Source organism: Sparus aurata, chromosome 16, assembly GCF_900880675.1.
Source record: "Sparus aurata chromosome 16, fSpaAur1.1, whole genome shotgun sequence".
Classification (NCBI taxonomy): Eukaryota; Metazoa; Chordata; class Actinopteri; order Spariformes; family Sparidae; genus Sparus; species Sparus aurata.
The window spans coordinates 1,822,069-1,843,654 of record NC_044202.1 but is presented as its reverse complement, the minus strand read 5'-3'; the positions used below and the strand labels follow the sequence as shown (position 1 = coordinate 1,843,654).

The 21,586-nt window shown below is 43.5% G+C and overlaps 1 protein-coding gene across 2 annotated transcripts in view; it reads left to right on the top strand.

Moving 5' to 3' along the window:
• Nucleotides 1-560: 560 nt before the first annotated feature.
• arhgap5 (Rho GTPase activating protein 5) overlaps nucleotides 561-21,586 on the top strand; it is a 58,538-nt gene continuing 37,512 nt past the window's right edge. Inside the window, exons 1-3 of one of the 2 annotated variants that reach the window (XM_030443716.1) lie at nucleotides 561-816; nucleotides 7,110-11,057; nucleotides 13,042-13,195. In XM_030443716.1, coding sequence (XP_030299576.1) covers nucleotides 7,326-11,057; nucleotides 13,042-13,195 — 3,886 coding nt within the window. In that variant the 5' untranslated portion in view covers nucleotides 561-816; nucleotides 7,110-7,325. Of the gene's footprint in view, nucleotides 849-7,109; nucleotides 11,058-13,041; nucleotides 13,196-21,586 lie in introns of both variants that reach the window. The other variant, XM_030443715.1, reaches the window with a different exon arrangement.

Genomic DNA, 21,586 nt, shown 5'->3' with positions numbered 1-21,586 from the left:
AGATCACACTACCTTGCTCGGCATGCCCCGCCCTACTCTGCCTCTGATGTCTGATTGGTTAAGTGACCACCAAAGATTGAACAGAGGCCAGAGGCGAGTGTATGCTTAATTGATGCAGTATGAGAAAAATAATGTGGTGTTTGAAAAACTAAAATGTGTAAAACTATTCTACAAGGACCCCCAAAATAAAAATATGAATATGAAAATTAGCATAGTATGGCCTCTTTAAGATTATTATGTTTTGTGTGATTTTTACATAATTTACACACTAATATTGTAGTATTTTAGCCTTTTATTATGTTTAATGCACATGATGTTCAACTCTCTATGTCATTTATATGATTTAAAGGGACAATTAAGCTGAGTGGACATTTAGATTTTTTAATTTTGTGTAATGCTTTTAGATGTGATTGTTCTTGTTTTTAAAGTGATGTTTAAATGTAATGCCACGAAATATAAATATGATATTAGAGAGAGAGAGAGAGAGAGAGAGAGAGAGAGAGAGAGAGAGTGAATGGAAAGGTAGAGCGACGTAGACACACAGTGAGGGGGGTGGAGGAGAGAGAGTCGCCATTACTGCCTGGCAGTGCTGCTGAGAGGGGAGGGAGCAGAGCGGAGCAGGTTTCGGCTTACAGCGCATACCACACTAACTACAGCAAAATACACTAAAATACAGGCTGGAACTACACGGGACTACACCTCCAACTACAGCCAACTTCGGATCGTGCCTGAGGACACTGCTGCCCGCAGACTGTGGATTGTAACAAGGAGTTTTTTAGCCCTGAAATGTGGGAATGCTTTCTCCTCTTTTCCGTGGTATGTGGATCTGGGAGCGACCATGTTATTAGGTGGGTAGGGGAATGTATTTGGACTGGGATTGGGACTTCATTAGCTTAGCTAGCACTCTTTTCATGTGGGCGAAACCTGGCTCCGTTCACGCGCTATCCCGGGTCAAAGGGAGCCAGGCTGTGAATACGAGCTCGGTTGTTAAATTAGCCCGGGTTGTGATTTTAACCAGCTTTCCTCCCTCACGTTAGCCTGGGATTGGTGTAGCTAACGCTAGCGAGCTAAGTGTCCCTCAACCCTCTTTTGCATGCGAGGCTAGCACAGCTCGGCTAATGTTAGCTAATCCCGAATTGGGAAAGGTGGGATTTTTTTCCCACCGTCCTCTCCTGGATGTATCAGGGCCGAGCCGGGCCGAGCCGAACCGGGCTTCATCCTCGTGCCCTCCTAACCGTCAGGAGCTGATAACCGCCGGATCAGAACCAGTGGTCGCGAGCGTTAGCCACGGTGCATTGACGCATTAACATTAACGTCTATTGGTTTTAATACGAGCTCCACAAACTCAGGCACGTTTACTCCCTTAACTCGCTCTCACTCCCCCTTTTTTTTCCTCCCCACTGAGTTTTGATGTCTTGCATGATATCCTCCCTTTTTTTTTCTTTTATAACAAGGTGACAGACTTGGAAATTAACCTCGTTTTGACAGGAGAGGAAGATTAATATCACAGCTGCTGTGCTGACATCTGTATTCAGAGCATTCACAGATTTATATCTCTATTTATCTGCTTTTTATCTATCATGACTTCCTTTTAAAGTCCTGCTAATCGCTAATAGTAGCATGTAGGATGGACAGATGGGTTGGCTGATGGATGGATGGATGGATGGAGGGTCACATCCAGGAGTGCCTCTGGAGCAGGTTATTGGATTTTCCTGTTTTTTCTTTTTGCACATTAACATCTCGGCTGTGATGAGAAGCTGTGACCACAGTTTGTCACCAGCAGCTTGTTAACTTTCTTTATTTCGCGTCTCTCAGGCAGGTCAGTGGGTTTGTCCTGCAGCAGCTCTGCAAGCCATTTGCATTGACTCTGACTGCTGCAGCTTCCCTTTGCCCTTTACCAAAAAACTCTCGTTAAAGGGACAGTCTGGATTTTAGCCAACGAGTCAGCCCCCTCGCTGTCCTCTCATTTGGATTATATCATTCAAATGTACCTCAGTTGTCAGTGTTGGACAAGTCACTTTCAAAATGTGATATATAGCCAAGCAAGTGTTTCCTCTGATGATGATAAATGACCTGTAACGGCAAAGGACAGCATCAGCGGAAAGACTGCAGTCAGTTGTGCGACACAGGAGACGCTAGAATCAACAAGAACGGAAAGTTCCTCGTAGTCACTTTAATTAAAAGACAAAGCCGATATTAATACATTTTCTGAACAGGTTCACTAGAGAACAGAGGTGGATTGTTTTCAACAGTGCAAATAGAAGTGTGCTCGTAGGAGGCGAGCAGATAGGATCTATTTTACAAACCGATATTATACGAGCTAGGCTGATTTCATGGATGATGGCTTCACTGTAGTCAGTAACATGGATTGCCTGACATAACTGTATTAATATATATTAAATATTAGTAGTAACACGTTTTATTACTCTGTTACTGCTAAAAGAATATTATTACTGTCCTGTGTTGCTTTTGTAACGCGTGACCTCCAACACTGCCAGCTTTACGTATAGACTATGTGGAATCAATAATTTATTAGTGGGAAACAATGGTGTTAGATTATCAATTGACTCAAAAGGACTCTCTGTTGGTTCTGGCTTGCGTGAGTAGAACAACATGGCTGTAACAATATCACGGTGGATGGAAATGTATAGACATGCATCTGCGTCAAGAACCGTCCAAGAATGCTTATTGGTATTGGCGTATGCTAATACGGTGGGAAGTACTCGATATTAGTCTCGGCTTCACAAACCACCTCGGGGCTTTGGTACCGGCGAGTCCTGTTCTGAGTGACGGCACGGTTAAACGTGTCAGTTGGCCTATAAACTGATGTTCTTACATCATCGCCACCTCGCGAAGGGGAAGTCAGATGAGTGACGCTCGATTTTCAGGTCTGGACCTGAAGCTGAGGCGGGCTGACATAGTTTTATTTACACAAGCTTTGTACTGATGCTCTTTAAAGGAAAATTATTTTCCAGGAAGCCACAGCCGTGTGCCTTCCTCATAGTTATGAAGTAAAGTATTCAATGCTGTCAAAACTTGCAGCAACAAAGAGGTTTTGTTGCACGAGTGCATGGTGAATTGAAAGATCTACTTTCCTTAGACATTAAGAAAGTGAAGGCAGTAGCTGTTAAGTGGAAACTCTTCAGTCTGATTGGAATGGTTCCAATCCGAGATTTGTGAATACAAAATGAAGTGATAAGATGTGTTTGCTGTGAAGCTTCTCAGCTACCAGAGATTTAACAGATGAAGAAGAAGGTTGTTGTGATATTCTGATATTGATTGCTCCGATGTTAAAACAAGAAACATTCCTCGTGACCAATCCAGCACAGATTTGAAACCTCTCTGATCTTTTGTTTATTGCATGTTCTCTTTTTTTTATCAGTTGAGTTGGTCTGACTTTTTTATGGTTATAGACTCTCCACTTTCCCACACTCGCATTTTGTGAGAGCCATTTAATTGCTAATAAAAGAAACAAACACACAGTAAACAAAGTCAAAGATACATTTGACTGATGTTACACCCTCTGGGGCTTTTCCATACACATGTTCTGGTTTGGTTTTGACTCATCATGTCAGCCCATTGTATTTACATTCCCATGATTCCATTGGCTGCGGCGTGGATCAGGTTGACTTGGCTGCCGCCTCAGTGCCAGTAGAAAAGCCGCAGAATGAGTATATTTATTGCTAGTGGAGAGAAAAGACCTGATTAAGTGGTGAGATGGTTATTAGGTGCTAATATTTCCTATTGATATGATTAGCCAGCGTTTATACCAGCTCTCTCCACATGATTGAAATTAATTCAGACTGGGCCGAATCAGATCAGTCTCTTCAGATTAAGGTGGCTCTTAGCCTGATTATTAGTGGAATATTAGTGTCCATGTAATTGTAATAAAATAAGATGGTCTCGCTCTTTTTTACACTCATAAGATGGACACACTGGGTCTCTGTGTTGCTTTGTATGACAACCGTTATTCATCTGACTGACTGAAATTTAAAACCGCCTTACGAAACAAAAACGTCAGCGACAGGTAATGGGTTAAACATTTGAAAGTGAGCACCCAGAAATGCTGTGAGGCGGGGTCAGACAACCTCCTCGGCTCTGGCTCGTCTGTCATGATTTATACGAAGCAAAGAGAGGCAAAGATGTAATGTTTGGGGAGCCCATTATTCTCTGCTCCCTAATAGGAGTCGGTTTGGATTCCTCATGAGTTTTGATTCATCTCTTCCTGTGGGAGGAGAGTTTTCTGCACCCGAGATCAGAATATCTTGCAGGGAAAACGTAATGAGTCAGGAGTGCGTTTGTTGAAGTAGCTACAGAAGTTTAATTTTTTGGAAATATCCAGCTGGGTGCATCTTTAAAAGACCCACCATCCGTGACGGTGTTCTGCTGTGTTTCAGGGCTTAACAGCATTTAGTCATCTCTAAAACCAGCTTGCCAAGTGATACCTTAATCCCCCCTGCAGCCTCACAGTGAATAGACTAATCATGATGCACAACGCCACTTTTAGATTTTAGTGCAGCGTGAATGCAGTTTTGGCTGTTTGCAGGAGAAGCAGAGTCATAGGCTCCTTCGAGGTGTTTACAGTGCAGCTATCAGGCGAGCGCTGCTACCACTGCTCCCTTCATACATGTTAACAATTATTCATGAGGCTTACATCGACCCTGTGTGTTGACAGCGGAGTAAAAGACTTTGATATTGGCTGACATAAATGTAAAACAGATGTTTGGAATCGGGTGACTGATCTTGTGTGGTTCAGATGGGAGTCAAGGGAGGAATGTGGGGCTGTAATAATTGGTTGGTTAGTCAATCAACAGGAAATTAATAGATTTCAGTTGTTGTAATTTATGGTTTCTGTCTTTTGCCAAGTAAAGAGCCCAAATTAGTCGTAGTGGTTGCGGTGTTACCCGTGAGGCAATTTTTTTACTGTGCAACAGAGCTGCACCAATAAGTCAATCAATTGATAAGTCGACGGCTTTTATAAACGTTCAAGTCATTTTTCAAGCTCATAAATGTGAAGATTAGCTGCTTTTCTTTGTCATTTGTGACGATAAATGAAGAGTCTTTGTGTTTTGGTGTTGGAAGATTTCACAATCACATTTTATAGACTAAACTCGATTGATTGTGAAATTAGTCGTCAGTTTCAGTTATATATACTTCCACCAAGGAGGAAGTGTTTTCACTCGTGACTGTTTGTTTCTTGACTGGTTTGTCAGCCACCAAACCTGAATGCAGGACGGGTCTCAGTCCAGAGAAGACCCTGTTATCTTTACCAGATAAAGGGACAGATCCAGGAGACTTCTCACTTTATTAAACATCATGAGACCTTTTCAACATTTTTGTCAATTCCTCAGGGAGCTATGCATGGATCTCGATTAAAAAATCAGTTGTTTTTAGGTTTCTGGTATCTATGAGTGAGTATAAAAGGGAACTGTTTGACTTTTGTATGTGCACTGGTCGTGCCTCAGCTGTTCATAAGCTCAGATACTCTCCTGCCTGCTGCACTCAGGTGTGGAAAGTGAGGCTGTTGTAGGGGATAATGGTTAGATTTGTAAACCTGACTGACCTGCTGGTCGGTTTGCTCGCTTACATCATCTAATATCCTAGGCGTGTTTGAGGTGCTCCTGGTTGGAGGAGCCACAATTATAGATCAGGTGACGAAACATTTGTGGGACATTGCCTGCAGGTAAACTTCGCCTAGTTTATTTGGAGTCGCACAGAGATCTCTCTTTTAACATACAGGTTTCCTCCTCCTTTTGGAATTCTGCAAACATTTCCACAAGTTGGATTTGTTTCCTAAGGTTGCTGCAGATTGGCTGAACTCACAAAAAGTCTATTTCTTTGCACAAAACCCCCACTCAGGTGACATCATCACCTTGGCCTCTACAAACAGTCAGGGGAAACCTTCATTGCTGCGTCTCAGTGGACCGAATTCCTTCTTTGGTGCAGTTTCTCAGGCTCAGCATGCCGCCGTGCTGCAGCTAGCAGTTCCAGCTCACGCAGGCAAATTCACTGGCTGATTGCCATCGTTCTGTAAAACGCAACAATGACTGCAATTCTCTCTGCAGTTATCAGCTATCGGCCTCTAGTTAGGTCATGGAAGGGTTCAGGCTTATTTGACTGTGGCAGTCCCAGATAATACTGACAGAAAGTCTGCACAGTCAATCAGATGCATATGCCTCGATGCTGCCGCATTTCCACAATCTGAAATTGCTGAATATTGGTATTGTCAGCAGTGAGTAATTTCACCAGGTTGTTAATGTTGAATAAATGAGGTGCAAGCAGCAAATCAAGACAGTCAATTAGGATTAATAATCATGAACAGAATATCAGGCAGAGTATATTACAAGACAGACAGGCAGAATAATCAGGATTATACGTTTAGCTCTAATCATGTAGCCCTAGGATATGCCGATGATGATAGCAAATCTGTGAACTGATTTATTTTCTCTGTTTCATTCTCACAGCGAAGCAAATCATTTCTAGGTCAGTGACTGTCAAAGGGCTGGAGTTGCATGCCATTTTTATCCTGCCTCGGCACAAATTGGTTGAAAGCACTTCTTTTTCTCTGCGAAGGGAAAAGTGACATTGCTGAGCGCCGGCCATGATTGAATTACTCTCCTTTCTCTTATATAAGTCGTACTGTCACACTTTGGATTTTGTTTTCTCAAAAAGTCCATTTAGTTGTATAATTTTTTCAACTCTTATTTTCTAAAAAATGCTGGAGGCTTTTCTATCCCATTTATATATTATTAGTGTAACACAGGCACGTCTTATTAGTAATATATGAAAGGCCAATCAAAAACCTTTTAAGCTTTCAACATTAAGGAGGGATTAGTTTGTTCTGCACAAGTGTGATAATGTGTTACCTTTGTCTAATTTTCTGATAAGTCTGCTTAATGCCAGATTAACATGTCTGATTTGTTGTTTTTAAAACACCACACAATGCACACATGTTCATATGTGTCCTGGGGGGATTGGCAGAGAAACAAAGAGCTAATTATATTAGCTGTGATAAGGAGACTGAAGTGCTCTGAGGACGAATCAGTGCAACAATGTTTTTATTTGTTTTGCCTTTATCTGTTCCTAATTGTGAATTCCATGTCTTGCAGGGAGGTGATAAAAGGAGAAGCCGGCTGTTCTATCCCAGCTTAAAGAAGACCCAGGATAGAAACTGAGAGAGATACCAAGAGTCGGAGGGGGATTCACCACTACCAGGGGAAAAATCAGGATGAAAGTGCCTCTGTACCATTGACGAGCAGAACTGGAATGATATCTTGACCTTTTTTCCTGGAAGTGACCAAGTTAGCGATGAGTGGGGGGATATAATGGCCAAGAACAAGGATGCGCGCCCCCCGTCATTCGCCGTCAGTGTGGTTGGCCTCTCTGGGACGGAGAAAGAGAAGGGAAATTGTGGCGTAGGCAAGTCCTGCTTATGCAACCGTTACGTGCGTCCCGATGCGGATGGCTACTACACGGAGCACACCTCAGTGCTGAGCACAATAGACTTTGGTGGACGTGTGGTTAACAATGACCACTTCCTGTACTGGGGGGATGTTTGCCATCGAGGGGACGATGGGTTGGACTGTAAAATCCAAATCATCGAACAAACAGAGTTCATTGATGACCAGACGTTTCTTCCGCATCGGAGTACGAACCTGCAGCCATACACTAAACGGGCGGCGTCAACCAAGCTCCAGTCGGCGGAGAAGCTTATGTACATCTGCACGGATCAGCTGGGCTTGGAGCAGGACTTTGACCAGAAACAGATGCCTGATGGGAAGCTGAACATCGATGGCTTTTTGCTCTGCATTGATGTTAGCAAGGGATGCAATAGGAAGTTCGACGACCAAATGAAGTTTGTCAACAGCCTCTACTCCCAAATTGTCAAGTCGAAGAAGCCGATCGTCGTTGCTGCCACAAAATGTGATGAGTGTGTGGACCAGCACTTGAGGGACCTGCAGGCCTTTGTTGCCAGCAAGAAGAACCTGCTGCTAATCGAAACATCAGCACGCGCCAATGTCAACGTGGAGCTCTCCTTCAACGCCCTCCTCCAGCAGCTGGATAAAGCGCGGGGGAAGCCTAAAACTGTGCCATACCTGGAGGCCTATAAAATCCAACGGCAGCTTGTTGCCTCAGTAACGGATCGATTTGAGAAATTGATGGTACACTCGCTGAGAGATTACCACACCACGTGGAAAACAGTGGTCAGTAATCTGAAGGGCCAACCAGACTATGATGACTTCATCACCTTGGAGGGCTCCAGGAAAGCACGCATCATGTTCACAAAGCACATTGCACAACTGAAGCAGGAGCACATTAGAAGGAGGAGGGAGGAATACCTGACAACACTACCGAAAACCCTTAACAACCTCCTCAATAACCTTGAGGAGGTGGAACAGCTCTCATGGCCTGAGGCGCAGAGTGTAATACGGAACCGCCCTGATTTCCAGTACTGGTTTGTAGTTCTGGAACAAACACCATGGGATGAGTCGGATCACATCGACATCAGTGACCGCAGGATACCCTTCGACCTCCTGGATACACTCGATGGCGAGAGAATTTACCACAACCATGTCCAGCACCTGCTTTCTGAGAAGAGAAGGGTGGAGATGAAAGACCGATTTAAGAAGACACTGGACAGGGTTCATTTTATCAGTCCAGGGCAACCTTGGGAGGAAGTCATGTGCTTCGTCATGGAGGACGAGGCCTACAAGTACATTACAGAATCAGATAGAAGGGATGTTTACTGTAGACACCAGCAGGAAATAGTTGAAAGGGCCAAGGAGGATTTTCAGGAAATGCTTTTTGAGCATGCTGAGTTATTCTATGACTTGGATCTGAATGCAACCCCCAGCTGCGATAAGATGAGCGAAATTCACAGTGTGCTGAATGAGGAACCCAGATACAGAGCGCTGCAGAAACTTGCCCCAGATAGAGAGTCGCTCCTCCTCAAACACATTGGGTTTGTTTACCATCCCACTAAGGAGACATGCCTGAGCGGGCAGAACTGTGTGGATCTGAAAGTGGAGCAGGTTTTAGCAAACAGGCTGGTACAGCTCGACCATGGACGCTCTAATCTGTACTATAGCAGTGCCAACATCGATAAGATCAACCTTTGCCTCCTGGGAAGGGAGGGTCTCTCACAGGAACTAGCCAATGAGATCAGAGCTCAGTCCACAGATGATGAGTACACCCTGGACGGTAAAATCTATGAACTGGAGCTTCTTCCCGTGGATGTCAACTCCACCCTGCTCTTCAGCCATGCATGGGTCAACACTTTCAAGCCACATGGCTGCTTTTGTGTGTTCAACTCCATAGAATCTCTCAACTGTATTGGAGATTGCATAGGCAGGATCAGAGCAGAAATAGCACAGAGTAGGAGAGATAGGTTTGCTCAGCCACTACCGTTCATTCTCATCCTGGCAAATCAGAGGGACAGTGTTTGCAAAAACATACCTATCCTGAGGCACCAGGGCCAACAGCTGGCTAACAAGCTGCAGTGCACCTTTGTCGACATCCCCTCTGGGGCCTTTCCGCGTAAATTTACAGAGTTCCAAATTAAGCAGGGTCTGCGAGCAGTGCTGGAAGGGCTGAAGCATAACTTTGATGTCTTGGCCCCGCTGCCCTGTATCAAAGACATGTCAGAGACGGACCTTAGGATAGTCATGTGTGCTATGTGCTGGGATCCTTTCAGCGTTGACCTCATCCTCTCGCCTTTCTTAGACTCACACTGCTGTAGCGCGGGGCAGCCGGGTCAGCCCAACACGCTGATACTGGACAAGATCATCGGGGACAGCAGGAGGAGGATCCAGGTCACTGTCCTCTCCTACCACTCTGCTATCGGTGTCCGCAAAGATGAACTCGTGCATGGTTACATCTTGGTCTACTCTGCCAAACGCAAAGCCTCTATGGCCACCCTTCGGGCGTTTTTGGCTGAAGTCCAGGACGTGATCCCAGTCCAGATGGTGGCGATCACAGACAGTCAGGCTGACTTCTTTGAGAATGATGCCATCAAGGAGTTGATGACGGAGGGAGAGCACATTGCCACAGAGATTGCTGCCAAGTTTACAGCACTGTATTCACTGTCACAGTACCATCGTCAGACAGAGGTTTTCACACCCTTCTTCAATGAGGTGCTGGAGAAAAAGCCAAATATTGAGAGCTCCTTCCTGTTTGACACCTCGTCCCGGGAGTGCACCACTGGAGCCAGTGAAGACGTCTTCCCCACCTCGCCACATAGCCACTCCCCAGCCTACAACACATATTACCCAGAATCTGATGACGATAACGAGGCCCCGCCACCTTACAGTCCAATAGGCGACGACGTCCAGCTTCTCCCCACACCCAGCGAGCGAGCCAAGTACCGAATCGACCTCGAAGGTAATGAGTACCCAGTCCATAGCACGCCTGTTGGAGACCATGAACGCAACCACAAAGTGCCTCCACCTGTCCGGCCCAAACCAGTGCTCCCCAAACCTAATGTCAAAAAGCTGGACCCCAACCTGCTCAAAACCATTGAGGCCGGCATGCGAAGCAACCGTAGGATGCCGCGTGGCCCAATGACACACTCTGATGACGTGGAGGCGTCAGACAACTATGCAGACCCCGTGGACACCTTGCTAAGGTCCAGGGGCTTCCACAACGACGACATATATGCTGTGCCTGAAGACGCACACAGCCGTCTGGTCAAAATAAGAAACTCCTTTGGCGGATTACATGGCCTCCATGGAGGAGAGGAAGAGAATGGATACGACAGGAAGTCTCAGGCTGGACGGCGGCCGTCAAAATACAAACATCGTTCCAAGATCTTGTTCAGCAAGACAAAGGCCTACCAAAGACGATTCCACTCTGACAGTGACGGTGAGGAGTCTGGCCCCGCCACGCAGAAAAAGAAAAAGGGAAGAGCCCACCGGGGCAGCGAGGAGGACCCACTGCTGTCCCCCGCCGACCCCTGGAAGGGTGGGATAGATAACCCAGCCATTACCTCTGACCCTGAGCAGGAGGACAAGAAGATGAAGAAGAAGAAGACGCCCAAGACGCCAAAGGAACCGAAGAAGGTGAGTCTGAGATGAATATGAGTTTCAGTGCTGGATAAGTTTTGTCAACAGTTTGATGGTGGTTTGAAAGTGCTTCACAGAGCAACAGAAAACAGAAAGAAGCGAGACAGCAAAGATCTTGTAGTCTCTCAGACACTGAGCCAAAGCTTTCTTGTGTGCGCTTTTTTTTTTTTTAATAGTGACTGAAAGAATTTGATATGAGAGAGTGTGTATGTGAAAGATAGCAGGAGAGATTGTGTATAATAGAGTGTGGGTGTGCGATATGAGCAGATTTCTATTTTTAATAGGCCCGGGACTCGTGGTGAGAATAAACTAATCTGATAATTGATTGATCGGCCCCACTGCTGAAATGGTTTATGAGCCTCCCCACCCCACAGGCCCCAGACAACCAATAAAAAGCTTGATAATAGAAGCCCTGTTAAAGACAGTGGGGCTCTGTCTGTATAATCTCAGAGCAGAGGCCTCTTCTGCGATATGATGCCTGCTTATCCTTTACAACAGCTCTCTAAAGGCCCGTCTGAGACCGAGAGCACACAACCAAAAAAATGAGCAAGAGCATTTTATTCAGCCACCATCATCTAAACACCAAAACAAACGCTGTATGTATGTGGCGATAAAACATTTTATATGCTGACAAACCCACACATGTAAATGAATAAGAACGGTCACATTAAAGAAACAAGCGGCTGACGGAAACCTAATAAAACAAATGCATCTTAAAACGGGACGTCTTTGGCTCTGCTGCAGCACACAGTCTGCAAAATAACTAGTAACTTAAGTTATTAAAAAGATGTAGTGGAGAGGCAATTATAGCAGAAAATGGAAGAATATTTACAGGTACACTCACATGAGAGTTGAGGCTAAAATCTAAAATGGCATTAACATTTCTGAAGTCAGTCCTCGAGGCTCAAAATGGAACTTTTCAGACAGTTTTTATGAATCAAATTGAGAAACTTCTAACTTAATCAGGAACATCTGATTTTGATCTAAACTGTTTGTCGTCGCAGCACACACACACAAACACACACACAGAGCGATCATGCTGGCACAAATCAGATAGCAGCGTGCAAATCAGTATAGAAACAGCCGGCGGCACTACATGGGCATCATGAATGCAGGGCATTGTTAATATATATTCAAACTGTCTTTTGATAATCAGAGAGGAGAGCGAAGGGAGAACCACAAGGTACAAAATGGAAGGTGTTTAGTCGCCATCCTGACCAATTAGAGAGCAGCCTGAACTGCTGTAGGCATGACAACACTTTGAAGAGCAGAGCAGTGTGGGAAATCAAAGCCACCTTGCTACCTTGCCTCTCGTCCCAGTGTCAGTCTTGAATAACAGTTTTGTCTGTTGTTGTCTTCTTTCTTCTCGTCTTCCTCCACACGGGCCTCCCTCTGCTTTCTCCCTCTTTCCCTTCATCCCACTTACTTTCTTTCTGATCTATTCCCCGATTGCCCTCCTCCTCCTCCTCCTCCTCCTCTTCCTCTTCCTCTTCTTCTTCTCTGATATGCTTTCTCATCACCCTCTCTCCTCCTCGTTTCTGTTCTCCCTCGTGTCTTTTCTCAAATCCCTCGTCTTTCATTCCTTTTTCATTTCTATTTTTCCTTTTCTGCTCATTAATTATTATCATCCCAACCTGCTCTTCTCTCTCCTCCATCATCTCATTTGGCTTCTTTTCCCGTTCTCCTTTCCCTCAATTTCCTATTCAAACTATTTCTCGTTTTCTTTACTTTCTCATTCCTTCTCTCCTGTTTTCTGTCCATTTTTCTGTCCTTATTTTAACCCCCTCTTCTCTCATGTCTTCTCTTTGTTTACATCTTGCTAATCTCATCCTTTCATCCTCCCTGTTTTCTTCCTTCTTCCTGTTTGTTCCTTCCTTCCCTCTCTCACCAATCTTATTTCCTGCCTCTCTTCATCCCTCGCTCTCTCTGTTCCTGTTGTCTCATCTCATCCCTCTTTAAATTTTCTTATCTCCCTTTACAGCCGAAATCCTCCAAGCCCCCCAAACCTCTGTACCCTCCCACCCGAAGAACCTGGGAGAGCAACTACTTTGGCGTTCCCCTGCAGAACCTGGTGACCGCGGATCGACCCATCCCTCTCTTCATCGAGAAATGTGTCGAGTACATCGAGCGCACAGGTGAGTCGTGCCGTTTCATCAGCTTCTCTCTCTCTCTGTTTCATATCCCACTCTCCTCTGTTGTTTCTGCTGCTTTATTCTCTCTCTCTGCTCTCCGCCTGTGCGTTCAGGTGCAGCCAGGTTTCTCTGGTGTTTTGTAACTCTTGCATGGTAGAGCTGGTTTGTTGTTACATGCAAAAGCTTTGTGGTTATTTGCTGTGAAGATGCCAGTCATGCCTTTCCAAATGAGTAAGTGAACAGGAAAATGAGTGTTGGATGGATGGATGGATGGATGGATGGATGGATGGGTGGATGGGGGAAGCCCATGAATCTAAATTCCCAGAAGGTCCACTGCCCGGCTCTGATGTCACCTGTCAAACATGTTGTGTCTGGTCTGTCATCCAGCCTGCCAGGCTGCCACTCAATACAAGTCAATTTCAATTCAATGAGGGTTATTGGCACAACATCTGATGTGTTGCCAAAGAACTGCTGGAGTGATTTCAAAATAAGATGCTAAAAGATTACTGAGATCAAAGAAGCGATTGAGGAGCAGCAGCAGAGAGATTAACACAGGTGCCGAACTTCATTTCCAAACTGTGCACAGGAAGTGTAAGAAGTTGTCACTATTTATTAATCCGATGATTATTTTCCTGATGAGTGGTTTACTCACATTTAACACGCTGGAACCAGAAAGTGTTTGCTTTAAAAATTAGTGAAATGATTAATGGATTAGCAAAATAGTTGGCAGCTAATTTTCTTCGGAGGGATTATTGAGTAATCGTTGCTGCTCGACTCAACAACTCTTTTTAAAACTGTTGAATTTGCCAACTGTAGAAGTCGGTCGTTATCAGAAGAGCAGATTCTGGATAAGTTTACTTTTGAAATAAGACATGCCTTAACTGTTGACGCAGACACCAGTGCATGCTGGGAATGTGTCTGGCTTCCTGCCCAGCTGTTGCACGGCGGCCTCCCCCAAAAGTCTGAGAGATTCCTCAGTGAGGTCACGGATCAGTCTGATAGATATTTATACACCATGTGTGGTGGATGCTTAAGAGTCTTTCTTAAAGGACTGCAGTGGGATTTAAACCCACAACCAGCCTGTTTCAATGCCTTGCTCTGCACATTTAAGCACACAGGACATAAACCTTTCCCCTCTGCCTATTAAAAGACCCTAGCAGCAGCAGCAACCAAACTGTTACTTTCTCCCTCTGACCAGTGAAATGAATTTTTTAAACATATTTAATATTTTATTAGCTTGTTGCATAATGTATTTATTTATGGTTCAGTACTCTTTTTCCATGTCTTAATGCCTTTGAATAAACTCTAAGAAGCAAAAGTGTCTCTTGGTGAAAGAGCTCAAAGTAAATTCCCTCCAGTCAGATTCTTTAAAATATCTGACGTCATGTTTCCTGTCCAGTGTTTGTGTGTTCAGGGAGGGATAGTGTTACTGCAGGCGCTGAGGTTTTTTCATTGTGTGCTCAACTCTGGATCAGTTGTAGTATTTGTGGAAGTTAGAGAAAGGCTCTTTAAGGTAGTTAAGGTAGACGTTTGTAATCGTAGGAACCCTTCAGCTGTCGACAGGAAAGTCCCTTTAACGCCAGACTTGAAACACATGTCTTATCACCTTATTCTCTTCGCCCTGGAAGCCATATGTGCAGCAAATGTATAGCAGGTCCATTAAAAGGAGGAATTTCCTGTGTTCAGTTCTGTTTTGAAGGTAGCATCTGAGCTGTTTCTCGCTCTGGAGGCTGTTAATTCCTGTCCTGAAAATCCCTTCCGAATATGTTTTGATATTCAGCTGGATCTCCATGAGCCCGTCGGTGGCTGCCAACCAACTTCAGGATTAATCCCGGCGCTGTATGTGTGTGGATTCTGGTGTGTGTGTGTGTGGACGCCTGCCAGCTGACAGCAGTGTATTGGAGATTTCATGGGTAGTGCCGTGAAACCCTCTAAGTCCAGACGGTCTGTTGGGTAGATTTAATAGCTTTTCCCCTCCCTTCTTTTTGTGGAATATCATTTCTCTCCAGACGCAGTGAGAACTTTGTCCATTTTTTAAAGACTGCTGTTGTGTAAGGTGCTTCATATCCAGACAGTTTAAGAGCTTTTGCAACTTGATGAGACCTTACTTTCTTTGGGAGCCCAGGGAGGGCTTTAATCTGCCTGTCGAACATATTTGAGTTTGTAGCTCAGAGGGTGGGGTCGTCCTGTGGAGGATGAAGTGATTGTGGGTGTTGGTGTGATTGCTCAGTGGTAGGTAGACCCTCCTTCAGAAAGAGAAACTGTCGGCTAAAATAAGATGCCGTCTCCCTATCTGACCTCTGACCTCTGAGCAGGGTGGGAGGAGAGAGCGTCCCAGCGGGAATCATTAAAACGTCACTGTGATGTTGTGTTATTGTTGTTTTTCCATCAGACACTTGTCACAATAATTGGGGGTGAAAGTCAAAGTGTGAACGCACTCCTTCCCTTTATGTTGGCCCATTTAATGTGTCGCTTTCTCTGGAAAAATCCTCACAGAAAAGCATTTGTTTTATGTTTCTGGTCTGTGGCTCAGAGCGTCACCTACAGACACTCAGTACTTAATGAGTTTAAGCCAAATGATGCCATAATACAGCTCGTAATAGCTGAAATGTGTTTGTGGCAATTAAAAAATACATTAAAAAAACACAAATATGGAAAGTTAGGAGTTGTTGTCCAATTTTGGACGAATGGTTGGACAATTTTAGCAATTTAAAGATGTCACCTTGTGCTTTTTGGTCATTTTCTTCCTGTTTGAGACTAAAGACGGACAGGTACTTGATAAATCTGTAAAACAGGGTAACTGACAGGTACTTTCATTGTTTCTCTTGATTCTAAGATGCTTTGCAAAGCAGACGTGGAAGATTTTTGCATCAATACGATGACAGAACATGATGGAGTGTTTGCAGCTTGGGTCATTTTGGTTGTATTGACACACTGGGAAGAAATTAAATACTTGTGTAATACAACACATCTGATGGCTTTCTTCACCCGTAGTTATTGTCTGCAACCGTGAAGAAAAAACGTCCAACGCTCCGTCAACTTTGCCGTCCGACTCTTAAGAAAGATGTCATATTTGTGATGTTTGTCACATTCAGGAAGTGTCCTGTGTTCCATGAACTACATGAAAACCTTATTTTTTGTAGATTGCAGTGAAATAGTGAAGAATAAAACACAAATATGGAAAGTTAGGAGTTGTTGTCCAATTTTGAATGAATGGTTGGACAATTCTAGCAATTTAAAGATGTCACCTTGTGCTTTTTGGTCATTTTCTTCCTGTTTGAGACTAAAGACGGACAGATACTTGATAAATCTGTAAAACAGGGTAACTGACAGTTACTTTCATTGTTTCTCTTGATTCTAAGATGCTTTGCAAAGCGGACTCGGAAGATTTTTGCATCAACACGATGACAGAACATGATGGAGTGTTTGCAGCTTGGGTCATTTTGGTTGTATCGACACACTGGGAAACATTAACAGGACAAGTAAACACTGGAAACACTTTTTACCTCGTAGAAATTAAATACTTGTGTTATACAACAAATCTGATGGCTGTCTTCACCCGTAGTTATTGTCTGCAACCGTGAAGAAAAAACAGTGAGCCAAGAATTCAGGACGCTCTGTCAACTTTGCCGTCCGACTCTAAGAAAGATGTCATATTTGTGATGTTTGTCACATTCAGGAAGTGTCCTGTGTTCCATGAACTACATGAAAACCTTATTTTTTGTAGATTGCAGTGAAATAGTGAAGAATAAATCAAAGGTGACACTTTGAAATGATTTGTTTTCACCCTCCAAAACCAAAGACATCCAATTTACCATTATACAAGACAAATATTCACATTTGAGCGGTTTAAACCTCTGATTTATGTGGCAAACCTGCTGTTATGAAAGTCATTCCTGATTAGTCTTTTGCTGATTGACGGTTGGATTAATCAGCTCCACAGAAAATGATTCTATAGATGAACCCACAATGATAATGAAGCGTAGTTCAAGCCCTCGTACGGTCACTGTGTTTTATTGTTTGGTTGCAGCGAGGAGCCAGACGGCTGGTTGGTTTAGTTCAACCACATGTAATAAACTGCCAACCGAGAGGCACAGAGGCAGGGAGGTGATGATAGCTGTTTGTGGTGCCGTCGGTTTCAGACCAGAAAGTGTGAGAGGAGAAACTGTGAATTTATGAGTGTGAGACAAAAGTGTGTGTGTGACGGAGCGTGGCTGTAAATGTGACTGAAGGTGTGAAGACGTGAAGCTGTGATTCCGCGTGTGACCTTTATCTGGTGGGTTTGTGTAAGTGATAAGACTGAGCCGCGTGCTGTGTACGTCAGCTCCTCCTATACCCCGTAGATCTGATGCAGGTACACAACTTCTTCCGTGGGTTTCGTGGTGACAACGCAATGTGACTTTTTCCAGGAATCGGCTAATTAAGTGCACGTCTCTGTCAAGAGTTTTGTGTAAAATGTGCACCGCCAAAGAAACTCTGAGATAAAATGCCTGCATTAAATTGGGATGATGCTTGTTCTGCGTTTGCTGTCTCTCCGTTTCCTGTTCGGAGGGATCTGCTTGTTATCATTTTTAGAGCGTTCCAGCCGCCGCACTCTAATTATAATATAACTAACAGGCTTCCCAAGGGCACTGGAAACCCTCAAAGGTTTGTACATTTTAAGAAAAAATTAACCAAAGCCTTCAAGGTTTCTGAAAGACAATGGCCAAGAAAGCACTGTTTTGAATTAAAACCGAGCTCCCAAATCAGTCAACACGCCTGCAGACGAACACCCAGGGATGTTTTAACTCTGTTTTTACACGGCAAATGTAAGCTTAGACACCCGGAACGTGTGATTCTCTTACCCCAGAAACCGACAACAAAGAAACACTGAATTTTAGTTCAAAAAGGCAGAAAAACAAAGTCCTTGAATTTGTCGGCCAAGGTGATTCCAACGTGATAAGTACGTCCTTATGCAGAAAATCCCCTGTGATGTGATTCACATCATCCACTCAGTGTTTCAAGATGTTTTCAGTTCTCTAGATTACAGCTTTTTATGAATGTAACACATAATTTTCTAAGTAAATCTCGGTGCTCTCCTTCTCTTGTGATGGCTCACTTTCTTCTTCTTCTTCTTCTTCTTCAGCTGCCAGATGAGCTTTTAGGATCTTTTTATCCATCGACCGTCCACATGTGCTTTTCTTCCTCTTATTATAGTTATTGATCGGTGGTGAGACATTGTGGACGACTGAAGTGTCTTGTTTGGTCCACATCCCAAAGATATTTTGTTTGAAAAGCTGGAAACCAAAACCGGTTAATTGGAAAAATAGTTGACAAGTAATCAATGAAGTGATGCTGCCTGGTTGAGGGAATAGAAGGTGCAGGCGAGAATGAAAGTGCTTCTACAAGTCTCGGATTATAAAATGTCCCTTTTGTGCGAGTTAATTGAACTGAGGAAAGACTGGTGGAGTTGAGAGAGAGAGAATATCTCCGGACGACAGTGACGGTTTGAGAGGTTAACGATTTCTTTTTACTGTCAAGCTACACCAGCTGTCAGATGCCTCTTCAGAGGAGGGATGCAGACAGGTGTAAAAACACGGTGGATGATGGGAGTAGCCTTTTATAGAGAACATAAATAAATCCTACCTGGACTCGCGCATGTGTGTGTGTGTGTGTGTGTTGCCTCACATGTGCACATTCATACATTTATTATCTGAGAGGAAGTGTAAATATACACGTAGCTGCGGGTGTGTAAATGAAATGTTTTCAATGTATGATTGTATCTGGAGGAGAGTAAGTCTCTACAGCACTCGGTGTGCCTCTGCCTCGGGTATCTCTTTGTGTGTGGCCTTTACAGCACACTGATAAGTCCTGAACTTACATTCCTCCAAAATGCAGCAGTCAGGGGATCACGCTTTTAGACGGCCACAGTTTTACCCAACCGTACAAGGTCGAGCACAAATCTGCACTCTGTATTTTCTGCATTAAGCTCTCGGTGTTATCCGGAACGACGTACGGAGAGGTCATCGGAGGGAGGAACTTCAATTTCTACTAGAATCCGACATTAAGGAGGCGAAGAGGTCAGAGCCGCAGAGACCTGATAATACTCCGGAGAGAGAAGCGCTGCAGAAGAGAAGTGACAGCTAAGAAGAGCTGAGGAAGAAGGTGAAAGGGTTTTTTGTTAAAGAGAGATGAGTAAGTGGAGACATGAGGTACTTCGCTAAAGTTCCCTGCCCACGCACTCAGCAACCTCTCGCTCCATGAAAAGTGAACTCAGGTATTCAGACGGCAGGAGTAGCTTTTGAAAAATGACTTCTTTACTGAGGGAAACGCAGTGTGTTAGTCGTTGTAGGGGAGCGGCTCCGTTAAAGTTAAAGGAGACATCCCGGTTAATAACAAGTCACATTGTCCAACTGTCCTACAGGGAGACTCAGTGACGTCCTGCTGAAAAAACTCTGATGTGACTCAGAAATGCTCACAGATGAGGTCATTTTTTACAGTTTTATTCACGTTATGTTTAGTGATGTTTGCTGACTTCCATCCTCACTAATTGACAAATAATTGGACGTTTAACCAGACGATAGAGTGACAGGTTATCGGATAACCTCGAGTAAAACTGCAGATTTTTGGGGGTTAAGCATTGTTGGAAACATCGCCGCTAATGTTCGAACTAAAGCCTGATCGATACTTCGGTTGCCAGTATACATGGATATATCTGTAGATTATGCAGAGAGAGGTGCTTTGGATAATTTGTAATTATTAAATTCCTGTTAAGTTTACGGCTGCAAATTCATCATCCGTCAGAGCTGATACTCTAATATTTCTGCTGCAGATGGAAGAGTGGAAATTTGTGAAAAGTTGTTGTTGTTAGAATGACTTCAGAACTCTGAGAATTCAAAATGGAATTTGGTAAAAGATTGTGTGTATATACTTCCAAATATCAGCTTTGGCCTCCAAAAACAACTAGTACCCAACTCAACAACAGCAAAAAATAATAGTAAATGTCTGGTCATTTTTACATAATTTGATTTGTAAATTATATCTTTAAAGAGATGTACACTATGACATCATTTCAGTAGTTGTGTAAAGGGGACAGAAAACACAGACGATCTTTTATATTTTGGCAGTAAAATGATAAACTATAAAGATGGGCCCAACGTTTAAACCACTCATTTGAATCCTGAAACCATTTGATTAATATACAGCGCAGGAGTGAATAATTAACTCTTGAGTGCTCGCTGATGCTGGTACTGATGCAAATTCTTCATATTTTATGTCCCAACCATGTCGCCTTTTTAGATGCGGTGCAAAAACTCCGTGCTTATAAGTATATTTGTGTGTTTTCAAGTTAGAAATATTTCTTTACACTTTATATAAGACACCCAGAAAGCCTCATTTCAGTGAGATAAACACGACTTGTTTTTAGTTAATTCCCACTTGTTCCACTGGCAGGTTTTTTCTACTTGTGACAAGACTAAAACAACTTGTATTATTTGTTTGTTACTTATTTTTGAAGTGGTATTTTTTTCCAGTGAGTGTGGTCGCAGTGCCCGAGTCTGTCAACCTGCCTCCAGAGATAAATTAACCAAAACCTTCAAGGTCTCTGAAAGAGAATGAAAAGCCTTGAAACTCTGGGACATTTTCAACTGAGAGTTACTGACTTGATGTGACAAATTTAAGCTTAAGCACCCAAAATGTTTTACTCTCCTTCCACTGAAAACGACAGATGTAAGCATACATTGAATTTTATGTAAAAAGACTTTGTCCTCGACTTTTTCGGTCAAGGTGATTCCAGCGTGATAACTCCGTCCTTCTGGAGGCATTTCCTGTAAAACACTGATAATCTTTAAATTTTTGGCATTAAAATGATAAAATATAAAGACAGCTGCAACATTTAAACCTCTCATTTGCATCCTAAAACCGTTTTTTTTTATTAATATACAGAGCAGGAGTGAATAATTAATTCTGAGTGCTCGCTGATGCAAATTCTTCATATTTTATATGCCGGCCGTGTTGCCTTTTTAGCAGCACGGCAGCCGCATCATTGCACAAGCCAGGATTTTAAAAATGTACTTTTCTTCAAGAAATCAGGCGACATCAGTTCGTCTCATCAGTCGTGAAACCGTCATCCTGATGTTTTATCTGTCTTTACGGTAAAATGCTTAAAGAACAGGTGAGAAGTGAATATAAAGCGGTGGAAGTGAGACGCTGGCTCACTTGTTTTCTGCCTCTTTGTTCACCCAAATTTGCTGACATCTTGGTATTTTAAAATGGCTAAAGCACACACGCCCCGGGCTGCAGTCTGCACCAGTTCAGGCTGCATATATTTTAATCTAGTTTAAGTGCTGCTTAAATTGCACATTTGTTCTAACGTACATTGAATAAAATATCTTTCAAATGTAACTATCCAGCCTC